The sequence below is a fragment of the Petaurus breviceps genome, unplaced genomic scaffold (genome assembly GCF_028583685.1).
Source record: "Petaurus breviceps papuanus isolate PSGF00001 unplaced genomic scaffold, PetGlider_PUasm1.0 214, whole genome shotgun sequence".
Taxonomy (NCBI): domain Eukaryota; kingdom Metazoa; phylum Chordata; class Mammalia; order Diprotodontia; family Petauridae; genus Petaurus; species Petaurus breviceps.
Genome location: NW_027185863.1, coordinates 14,785,690 through 14,797,955, shown reverse-complemented (window position 1 = coordinate 14,797,955; position 12,266 = coordinate 14,785,690). Strand labels below are relative to the sequence as shown.

At 39.3% G+C, this 12,266-nt stretch overlaps 1 protein-coding gene across 6 annotated transcripts in view; it reads left to right on the top strand.

Annotated features, from left to right (window-relative positions):
* Positions 1-8,415, top strand: part of NAXD (NAD(P)HX dehydratase) — a 73,717-nt gene extending 65,302 nt beyond the window's left edge. For all 6 annotated transcript variants that reach the window (XM_069094117.1, XM_069094112.1, XM_069094113.1 and 3 more), the window contains 2 exons: positions 4,433-4,553; positions 8,057-8,415. In XM_069094117.1, coding sequence (XP_068950218.1) covers positions 4,433-4,553; positions 8,057-8,207 — 272 coding nt within the window. In that variant the 3' untranslated portion in view covers positions 8,208-8,415. The remainder of the gene's footprint in view (positions 1-4,432; positions 4,554-8,056) is intronic.
* The last annotated feature ends 3,851 nt before the right edge of the window (positions 8,416-12,266 follow it).

Below are 12,266 nucleotides of genomic sequence, written 5' to 3'. Positions count from 1 at the left end.
TTTGGCCTGCTTTTTCTTCAGGGTTTCTTTGGGCAAATTAAAGGGACACAGACTTGAATTTCACAGGGCAGGAGTTTCTGAAGTCAGCATTAGGATTCTTTTTTTTTTCTTCAGAATTTTATTTTAGACTCAAACACCAGAACACAAATATAGAATAAAGGAATGAAACAAAAACAAATCATAAACTTAAATCTTAGAACTTAAATACAATATTAGAAAGAGGGGGGAAAAGCATGCTGTGTGCATAGTAGAACACGAGAAGATTCAAAATATGTAGCAATAAATTTTCATTTCAAGAAAGCCTGTATGATAAATAATACTCATGTTAAGAATTGTCCATCTTTTTTTGCTTCCTTGTGAGTTTTCTTTTGTTCTCAGCTGTGCACTTTTTTACTTTGTTCTTTTTTTCCCTGCCCCCCCCAAAGACCACAATAAAGTTTAGATATGTTTCTCTATAACTATAGATATATATGTACACATATATACATACATATATAGACATATACTTTCCCAAACCTATTCTAATCCTAATCTCTGTTTTTTATATTTAATTGTATCTCTTGTTTCTGATCCCTCCTGCCTTCTCTACTTTACTTCTCCCCACTACCTTGCCCTCTACTTACCTACCCCCCTCCAAGGATCCCTCCCCTATCCTCCCATTTCCATAAATCTAAACACCCTTCAATACCCCTATTTTACCTATTCCCTCACCTTCCCCTCTGAAAGTCCCTCCCTTGTCCTCTCCCCCTTCCCTATGCCCCTACCATTTTATTTCTTCTGAATTTAGAAGACTTTTATACTTGTCTAACTATATATAGTTCCCTCTTAAACCCATTCCCAATGAAAGTAGGTTACCACAACTACCAGCCCTCCTCCCCCATCCAATTCCACTGTATCAGTTCTTTCTCTTGCACCTCATTTGTATAAAATAATTTCTCTTTTTTTTTTTAAGCAGTTGGGGTTAAGTAACTTGCTCAAGGTTACACGGTCAGTTATTTCTGGGTGTGGTGCTGAGTATCTGAGCTGGGATTTGATCCCAGATCATCCCGACACTGGAGCCGGTGTTCTTACTCACTGAGCCACCTGGCCGCCCCTAAAGTAATTCCTCTTTAAGCTATTCCTAAATGGTTTTACTTTTTAAATTCATATCATACTCAGGTTTACCCCAGTCTTTCTTAAGAACTACCCAATTATTGGTAAGAATCTTAGACATGTGTTTTACATTTTATATATATAAAAATAAACAGTCTGTCCTTATGGATCCCTTATAATCAGTCTTTGTTATGTACCTTATATTTCTCTTAGTTATTCTATTAAGTTCAGGATTTTTTTTAACATAGTCTTGAAAGTCTGAGAGTTTATCAAATGTTCCTTTTTTTTATTCAGGATAATACTTAACTTTGCAGGGTATGATATTTTTGGCCAGAGCCCCACTTCTTTTGCTCTTCAATATGTTGAGTTCCACGACTTGCAGTCCTTTAATGTCTCTGCATCTAGGTCTTGTGTAGTTCTAATTGTGGCACCATCGTATTTAAATTGTTTTAATCTTGATGCTTTTAATATTTTTTCCTCGAGCTGGGGGTTTTGGAATTTGACTATGATATTTCTATGAGTTTTCCTCATAGGATCTCTTTTAAGTGGTGATGGATGAATTTTTTCTATTTCTTCTTTCCCCCTTTGTTGTAATGCTTCAGGACAGTTTTCTTTGATATTTCTTGTATTCTTGTATCAAGATTCTTTTTTTTTTTTGCTTTTTGGAGGGTAGTTGGGGTTAAGTGACTTGCCCAAGGTCACACGGCTATTTTTTGTGTTAAGTATCTGAGGCCAGATCTGAACCCTGGTCCTCATGCCCCAAGATTCTTTTGTTGATCATAATTGATCTCTATTCCCATAATATTTTCTATGATTGGATTCTTTCTCCTTTGCCTGTACATTTTTTGTGGTAATAGCTTAATTATTTGTAATCACCTCTAGCCCTGGGATGTGGGAAATGGTGCCTCTTGCCCCAGATCTTTGATCTCCCCTCTAGCCCGAAATCAAAACCAAACCTCCAGCTCCCTTTGAGTGCCCAGAGCCAGGGGGCTTTCTGCCCCACTGCTTCTGCACTCATGTAGGCATGTGTGCTGGTTCCTTCTCACCCTCGATGCTCTTTACAGCACAGCTGGGTCTGACATTCCTGGTCAGCAGAGGTTCCCTCAATCTTCCCAGGCTCAGAAGTCAAGCTCCCCTCATTATCCTGGGGCTAAAAGTTCTGGTGGCTGAGGCTGAGGTAGCCTCTCAAACCAGCTAACCTCAGGACTTGCCTCTTGTGTGTAAGAGGCTTGCTGCTTGTTGTTAAAACAGAACCTAACCTTGAGGTGTTTACTCTTCACATTGACCAAACCTCCTTCTGGGATTTTTCTTCTGATCTTCTCAAATTGTTTCTGGAAGACCCCAGTTGTGCTTCTATTCTTATTTATCTCCACCCACACTCTGTTCACCCTAAGGTGCTATATTAACTTTTTTTTGTGGGGGAAAATCTTGAGAGCTTGGAATTTTCTGACCATCATATTCCCAGAATCCTTTCCCTCTTAGGATTCTTAAATGTGCTTTTTACTATGTATTAGGACCCAGTATCTAAAAATGTAGTAGAGGCTTATGGGAAGTTCTGATTTTGTGTATGTATACACACACACACTACATACATGTATATTGTTTTCAAGTAAGAGCCAGCTGTATTAGGGGTATTATTTTAGGATGTCAGATTGTTATATGCCACCAAAAAAAAGTACGTGTGTAAGTATAAATAAAATTATATAACATTTAAAATTACTCAATCAAAACATTTTTCAAACTTTTTTTCTGACAGTTGATAAATCTAAATGAGATGTATATACCTATGAAATAAGAATACACAAAATAATTTTTTATTCTTTTATTTAGAAACATGAAAGAAATATTAGACTTAAAACAAGTTTTTAAAAAGTGAAAGTAAAAAACACTTCACAAGACATGGAAGTCCTCTTAATAGACGTAGCTATCTTACCTGTGTAATGTCAGTGCATGGTTGTGGTTTGTCCTTCATTCTCAAAGAGGACCATGACATCAGGGAGATTATGACATGACTTGTAATTGGCTTTGATTTGAGGGAGGGAGGGCTGTACAAGGTCACCAAGTCTCACTTTCTCCTCCAGAGCCGTCTGGGTCCAGTGGCTCAGGATGAGACCTGACCGGAGATCAGTGGGAGACCCTGGCCTTTTTAAAATATGGTCTTTTAGGGTTAATCAGAAGCAAACACTTTTGTGGAGGGACAGGGTCAAAGAAGAGAACAGAAAAAAATTGGCCCAGGATAGGATGGAGGGAAGTATAGTTAGTCTTTCACAACATGACTGTTATGGAAGTGTTTTACATGACTATACCATGTATAACCTGTATGGAATTGCTTGCCTTCTCAATGAGGATGGGTAGGGAGGGAGGAAGGGAGAGAATGTGGAAATCAAAGTTTTAAAAATGAATGTTGAGAATTGTTTTTATATGCAACTGGGAAATAAGATATACAGGCAGTGGTGCATAGAAATCTGCCTTGCCCTATAGAAGGGAAGGGTAAAAGAGAAGGGGGATGGGTGGTAGAAGGGAGGACACATTGGGAGAAGGGGTAATCAGAATGCCCATGCTCTTGGGGTGGGGGGAGGGGAGAGATAGGGAGAAAATTTGGAACTCAAAATCTTCTGGAAGTGAATGTTGAAAACGAAAAATAAATTGATTAATAAAATTTTAAAAAATAAAGAAAATACAATCTTTTCAAATTCTCACTTTGAGTGAGGCAATGCTCATTCAATGAATAGGCCTCTTTAAGAAGTGAGTCAAAGCCTTTGACATCAAAATTAGTATTTCCAAGGATTCCTAAAGTATTTCAAATGGATTTTTCTTATCTTGAGAAGTGTCCCTTAAATTGAATACATATACAAAGCACATTTATTTCCCTAACAGTGGCAAAGAGAAAAGTTCTTTGGTATTTTATTGATTTCTGCTGCCCGGGCCCCCCCCGCACCCACCCCCCCGCCCATTTTAAACCTATTCTAGAGCCTAGGTGCTGTAACATAAAACAATGAGGATCTTATAGTTTTACCCCTCTAAATGTTTAGTATCATGAAAAAGATTTATATAAAGTTTTATTGATGTTCTTTTAAAAAAAACAATAAAATCACTTTTTGGAGGAATGAGGACTCTTTTTTTAGTATGTAGCCTCCATTTGTTTTTTTAATAAAATTTGAATACAATTTATTATATATATATAAGTATATATTATATATAATATAATTGAATGCAATTTTTAATAACTCCATATTTCCTCATCTCCCCCCCTCCTTTCTCCTCACTTAAGAGATTCAGGTTTGTAAAATGTAGAAGAAAACAAACAGTTCATATCTATTTCATGTCTACTTTTGTTTAGTGCTTGTGTGTAGTCATGAAGGAAGCAGTCGAAGGTGTGGTGGACAAGGAGACCTTCTGTCAGGCTCACTTGGAGTCTTAGTGCACTGGGCATTTCTTGCTGGACCAGAAAAAACAAATGGGTATGATGATGTTTTTGCTTTATTTTACTATAATGGGAAACATGATTTTCCCAAGCTAATTTTTATTTCCTTGATATTTTTTTTTCCTAACTAGCCCCACCATTCTTTCTCTTTCCCTCCCTAATCTCACAAACAGTTGGTATCTGATGCATTTTTGGTTCTCTTTTTAAAGTACCAGATTTAATTAAGGATAACCTAAGCATTCTAAATAGAAAATTAATGTCACTGCATTGTCTAAACTGGTGGTATTTTGTAGATTAAAAAAAAACATGACTGTATAAATTACATTTACCCTTAAAGAAGCAAGGTATGTAAGAGAGAACACATGAAAACACTATTGTAAAATTTGTCTCAGAGGTATTCAGGGGTTATTGGGAGATGTTCTTGCCACAGACATTTAGACACAAAGCCAGATTTTCCCAGTGCCCAATACAGACCCTGATTGTGGTCTAGATTTGTGTAGCAGCTGGAGTTACTGACGACTGATTTTTATTTGAGTGTGTGTGTGTGTGTGTGTGTGTGTGTGTGTACGTACGTACATAACACACATGTAAAATACTTTGCAAACCTTAATGCCCTCTATAAATGACAGCTGTTAGGACAATTTCCTTCCAAACCACCTCATAATAAGATGAAACTACCACACCAGCAAAAGAATTAATTTTGTAATAAGACTACCATATAGCACAATGTGCATGGAGGTATGGTTGATTGAATTATCTAGAGCAATGACACCAAATTTGAGACTTGCTGCAGTGGGCAGGAACCAGATTAAAATCTAATTGGGAATTATTTAACAAAATAAAAATACAGTACAATATAGATAATGTTTACAGGGGTTCATTGTTCACGTTCTTGCTCTCAAACTGAGCTCCATTCAATTCAAGTATGAACGGTTATTAACTTCTAGCATAAGAGAGCCCCACCTGTATCCACTATTTACCCTAATGCCTCAAGGGGGCATGGCATGGAAGTGAAGCTGGGTTCCCAAAGGCAATGGCATCAGAGCACAAGCTCTGTCACCTCCTACTAACCTTCCATGAAAGGTTTCAAGTAGGAGCCCAGTGCTGGACTAGGGGTGGGTCTGAGGACCAGTCTAGATGAGGTAGGAAAGGCAAATCACCAGCTTGGCTGCGGAGTGATGACTTTTTCAACGACCTGTCCCAGAAGAGAAGTTCAGTGTTAGCAAAAGGAGTATTTATTAAATGTTTCAGGAGATCACAGGGTCATAGCTCTATAGAGTTGGATTGGACCCCAGAGGTCAACTGGTCAAACCCCTTCATTTTCAAGATGAGGAAAAGGAGGAAGTTAAGTGACTTGCCCAAAGTAACTATGTAGTATCAATCAGGCGATCCATAAATATTTATTAAGCACTTGACTATGTACCAGGCACTGTTCTAAGCAATGAGGACCCCAAAATACGTAGAAGAGAATTCCTTCCCTCGGGGAGCTCACAATCTAATGGGGGAGACAAAATGTAAATAAATATCTCTATACAAGCTCTATACAGGATAAATGGGAAATAAGGCACAGCACTAGAAATAAGAGAGGTTGGGAAAAGCATCCTGTAAAGCATTGGGTTTTAGCTGAAAGGAAGCCAAGGAAATCAGTAGGTAGAGTTGAGAAGGGAGATCATTCCAGGCATGGCGGGGGGTGAGGGGGGGAGCCAGAACCTAGAGATGGAGTGTTTTATTTGTGGAACAGCCAGGAAGCCAGTTTCACTGGACTGAAGAATCTGTCAGGGGGTAAGGTAGAAGACTAGAAAGACTGGAGAGATTACTAGGTTATGAAAGGCTCTGAATGCCACAGGTTTTTATTTGATCCAAAGAGGATTGTGTATTTGTTGAGTAGCCGGGGGGGACGGGGTGGTACCTACAGCTTAGGAAAATCACTTTACTGGTTGAATGGAGTATGGATTGGAGTAGGTGAAGACCCAAGGCTGGTATAAGGGCCTGTACCAGGGTGGTAGCAAGTGTCACAGGAGAGGAGGGGCTGTATTCAAAAAAGGCTGCATAGGGCAAAGTGACAGACTTTGGAAGCAGCTCAGACATGGGCTGGGGTGGTCAGGGGAGTAGGGATAATGAGGAGTCCAGAATGACACCTAGGTTGTGAGCCTGAGGGACCAGGAGGATGGGGCTGCCCTCTGTGGGGGGGGGGGGGGGAAGATAGGGAAGGGTGGGGGAGGGGCTAAGGTTCAGGGGGAGAGATAATGAGTTGTGTTTTGGACACCATCAGTGTATAAATGGTTATTATGAGATCACGTTGGAGAAGAGGACCCAGGACAGAACCCTGAGAGACACTTGTGGTCCAAGGGCTTGATCTGGAGGAGAATCCAGCAAAGGAGACATAGAAGGAATGGTCAGACAGGAAGGAGGGGCAGCAGGAGAGTGTGAAAACCTACAGAGAAGGGCGTGATCCGTAGGGCCAGGGGAGAGAATGAGGATTGAGAAAAAGCGCTTGGATTTGGCAACTAAGAGATCATTAGTGACCTGGGAAAGAGTAGTTTTGGTGGAATAAGGTCAGAAGTCCGATTGTAAGGGGTTAAGAAGAGGGAGAGAAGGCAGAGAGAGGAGAGGTACCTATGGTAGGCTGCTTTTCCAAGGAATTTAGTCACCAAGGACAGAAGAGGTAGAGGATGATGATTAGTAGGGGTGGAAGAATCAAAGGAAGGTGTTTTCAGGATGGGGGAGACAAATGGGCAACATGTTCATAGGCAGTAGAGAAAGAAGCCAGTGGAGAGCGAATGAAAATGAGGGGGGGACACGGAGGCGGGGATGATCTGGAAGGGGATTGTCAAGCTGGGAGAGAGGTTAGATTATCAGAAGCAGTCCCTCTGACTCTTGAGTTAGTGCTTTTTCTACTGTATTATATTATTAACCTCTAGTTTTTCCGTGATCTTTTATTTTCGTCCTTCTTGGTAAGTAGTTTTTACTACAAATTCTTGAACATTCTTTTTTTTTTTTTTAAGCAATTGGGGTTAAGCAACTTGCTCAAGGTTACACGGCCAGTTATTTCTGGGTGTGGTGCTGAGTGTCTGAGCCCGGGTTTGAACATTCTTGTTAATGGTTTTGTTTCCACATTTATAAGTACTAGAAATTTTTATTTCTATGAAAAACTAAGTTGTCTTTACCCTAAAATGGACAGATATTTTAATGGCATGGGGCAGGGGGGAGTGAACTAAGGCTAGTAACACATTTTAAACTGTAAAAACATCAAGATTGTAGGCCCCACTAAATTTGGACCCAAGACCTAACCCCCTGAGGCACCCCCAAGAGATATTTCTAAATTTGTTAAGCCCTGATTGGGATGGGGGGGAGGAACACTGTAAAATTACAATAGCCAGGGATTTAAAACAAGCTCTATGTCAAGAATAGTAAGATGTGGTCAACAATAGGGCTGACTTATCCACTGACATTTTGGTAAACATGATGTTTAATGGTTTCTAGTGACTCCTGCCTTTTCATATATGCAAACTTTTTACTAATGACCTCTTCTCTCTCTAGTCAGAACCCTTTCCTCGTGGCTGCCTTTGGTGCATGTTCTCTGACACGGCAGTGTAACAGCCAGGCCTTTCAGAAATACAGGCGCTCGATGACCACCACTGACATGATTGCTGAAGTGGGGATGGCGTTCAAAAAGCTGTTTGAAACTTGAAGCAAGGGGAAGCAAGACACATGGGAAGAAAAACGCCTCTGGCTATGGGAAGTCCCTTGGGCAGAAATGCTGTGGCAGTACACCTGTTTCTTATTTTTAAGATTAGGGATTAAGGTGATTAACATAGATATTTCTTGAGAGTTTGGACTATCTGAAGCATTGGCTTCATTGTACCTACAAATGTTCTAATAAAACTAAATTGAAAGTATTCCTCTTATTTTCCAGTCATTCAGCACTAACAAGTGCTGAGAAACCTGCAGAAACACACCATTTGAAGATGAGAATAAAATTCTTCCACCAGCTTGACTTCTTGGTTTGCACCTGAACCAGGACAGTCTATATTTTTAACTTCTTTACACAGGGCTCGGGAGGCTGGCCAATTGCTAACTTGTATAAAACCATACTTTTCCAGTTCTTGGATAATCCTTGGATTTGGAAAAAAATCAGGTTTTGGGGGGCACATTTCTCATCACTGAAGTCTTACTATGTGAATTAGAATTTATCATTGAAATCTCAGAGCTTAATAAGCACCACTTGTAATCTGAAAAAAGTTGTTCAAAAGACCATGGGCACATGGTAAGTTGGACAGAGTAACTTTTGAAATGCTGAGCCTTGTTTGACATGGAGATCAGTGGAATATTTCTGAACAGCCTGGAATGATAAGCTTGTTAGGAATGATTTTAGAGGCATGATAAGAAATTAAAGAAGGGATGTAATATTTATGGGCCATCAAAGCCTCTGTTAGTGGGTATGATGCTAAAACATGAAGACAAAAATATTCGATAACTTTCAACTGTAGCTAAGTATATGAGGAGATAAATTAGGATGACAGGCAAAGCAGATTGTAGTTCTTTTGTCTCTGAGGTGGTCAGAGGCTAAAACTATTTGAAGACTGAAGTTAAATTTTGTGTTTGATCAAGTTGTTTTTGCTGATTTTTCAGACTTAGTACTTGTTCAGTCATTGTAGCCTTGGGGACATATCATAGCACTTAGTGTCTGCCAAGGATGGAACTAATCAATGTTGTGACCTTCTGGTGGCATATGAGGCCACCTGCCTAGTTTGGGATTTATTTGTAAATCCTTAAGGAACTTCCCTGATGCTTTAACAACTTCTGTGCCCCCAACACACATACACACACACACCCATTCTTCCACCTTTAATTCTTAAGAAACACTTAAACTCATTGTAACAGTTATCACAGTTAATTTGAGTTTATAGTTTATTGTGCCTGAACATCAAGGGTGGACACATTTCCTAAAAATAGCTTCTATTCTTAAATGCTACCAGGTATTGACTACCATGACTTTTTCTAATGGCCTGCTTCTTAAAATGATGTTTGACACCTTATTTGAATTTTAATGCACTTCCATACCTTTCTGTTTAAAAGAAAAAAGGACAAAATAGAAATATTTCTTTAAATTATCTTTCCGTGAAAATTGACCTTTTGGACATACTGTAACTTCTGCCTCACTCCCAAAACAATGAATTTTCTTTAAAATTGGTAAATTTTAAAATGCTCGGGGTGGCTAGGTGGCTCAGTGAATAGAGCACCAACCCTGGAGTCAGGAGGATCTGAGTTCAGATCCGGCCTCAGACACTTGACATACTAACTAGCCTTGTGACCTTGGGCAAGTCACTTAACCCCAATTGCCCTCCAAAAAAAAAAGGCAAAAAAAATTTTTTTTAATGCTTTATACTGTTTGTTCAGGGTTCTAACTGTATACTTAATTGTAATCTAAATGTGTGTTTCCATGAACTTCTCTGGGGAAGACAGTTTTCCCTGGGAAATTACTTCAGAGCCCTGATAAGCAGTCTTAAAAGTGAGCAACTGCTGCTTTTATTCTATTTTATATTTTGCTTTTTGGAAGGGGGAAGGCAGGGCAGTTGGAGTTAAGTGACTTGCCCAAGGTCAAGCGGCTAGTATGTGTTAAGGTCCTCCTGACTCCAGGGCCAGCGCTCTATTCACTGCACCATCTAGCCGCCCTTGCTTTTATTTTAGAAGTACAACTTTGTACTTGTTCTTAAATTTCAGTTTTGGTGAGTAAAGCCAAGAGTCCAATCCTCTGACACGTTAGGTTCCTTAAATTGCTATAGCCAGATCCTTAAAGTCAGTACAGATTTCACTCCGTCTTGGTTTTTAACTGTATTCAAAAACTGATCTCTCATTCACCCATGTGTACAAATGTTCTCACCCATGTGTACAGATGTTCTCACCCATGTGTACAGATGTTCTCACCCATGTGTACAGACGTTCTCACCCTCTGTAGCAATCTCCTTACAAAATAAAATAAATCCCGCCCAGTGGAATTTTATTTTTTGTTATTGGTAACTAAAACTTGAGGAAAATCAAGGAAAACTTTGTTTCTTTATAAAGTATATCTTTACAATACAAGCCATTCTTTAGGGTCTGGTCTTGGGGTAAGAGGAAGGGTGAAATGACCTGTTTATTTTTCCAGCTTTAAAAACTTCCAAGCACAGGATAAAAGTCATAGATAGGGCTATTTAAAAAAAAAAACCTCAGGGTGGCCAGGTAGCACAGCGATTAAGAGCACCGGTTGCAGTGTTGGGATGACCTGGGGATCGAATCCCGGGCTCAGACACTTAGCACCCACCCAAAAACACCTGGCTGTGTAACCTTGAGCAAGTTACTTAACCCCAATTGCTTTAAAAAAAAAAACAAAAAACCTCAGCCAGCCCGCCCTCCCCACCACAGTTTTTTTTTTTTAATACTTATTTATGACTGCATTGGTTTGTGGTATCCTTAGGCTCTTCCCTTCCAGTTGTTGATCTCTCATTTCTCTACTTTCTAGAGTATATATAAATCTCTCCATTCTTTCCCACAAGTGATCTTGGAGTTCATCAGAAATATACATAGGAAGAAATGCTTTGGTTATAGACCCACTTTTGCAGTTGCCATTTCCCACTTTCATTTCAATCTTCTTCCAATAAGGATGTCTACTGCGAGAGTACCTCTGAGGCTGCCCAGCTTCCAAAGTCAGTTTTTCCCCTTCCTGTAACATTGAGTGAAGGTCTTATGCCTGTTGCAGTATTCCATCCAACAATTTTATGAATGGAATATTTTTTTTTCTTTCTAATTCTATTGGCTAGAAAAGGAAGCAGTTTACTTGGGGGAGATGTATAAACTCAAGAATTCATATACAGTGGTGACTGAACACATTTTAAAAAAGGGCAGTTTGCTCAATGAATTTTCATTTAGTGGAGTAAGAACAGCATCACCCATAGGCTTTTAGATTATATCTTTTAGCTATCAGTGAAATTTTGGTCTCTGTTTTTTGTAGTAGTATATTTGGTTAGACAATACATTTCTATAAAGGAAGGTTATTCACTGATTTCTGACAATGGATAGGAATATCAATTGTCTTGCCAGTAAATCAGTTCAGAAGAATACATAATTTACTTTTGGAAATTATATTCTGTATTCTATTTTTTTTCATTTTTCAAATGCTTTATTAACTTCTGATTTATATCATTCATTTCTGCCAGATTTTGAGTTACAAATTTTCCCCTCGTTTTTCCCCTACCCACCACCCCAAAATAGCAGTCCCACAGGATATTCCCTCCTCCAATCTGCTTTCTCCCATATCTTCTCCCATACCCCCTTCAACTTTTCCAGTAGGGCATGGTGGATCTCTATCCCCCAGTGCCTGTGTATCTTCTTTCCCAATTACATGTAAAATAGTATTAATAATAGTGTGTGTATATATATATATATATATTTTTTAAACATTTGATTTTAAAACTTTGATTTCCAGATTCATTCCCTTCCTCCCTTGTCACCCACCCTTACTGGGAAGATAAGTTCAGTATAGGTTGTACATATATAGCTAATGCAAAACATTACCATAGTAGATATATTGTAAAAGACTGACTATATTTCCCTCCCCTCTATCCCACCTCCCACTTCTTCTGTTCTCTACTTTGATCCTATCCCTTTCCAAAAGTGGGTGCTTCCAACTTCCCTCCCCACCAGCCTGCCCTCCCTTCACCCTCCCTCTCATCCCCTTCCCTCCTACTCTCCTGGAGGGTGAGATACCCTA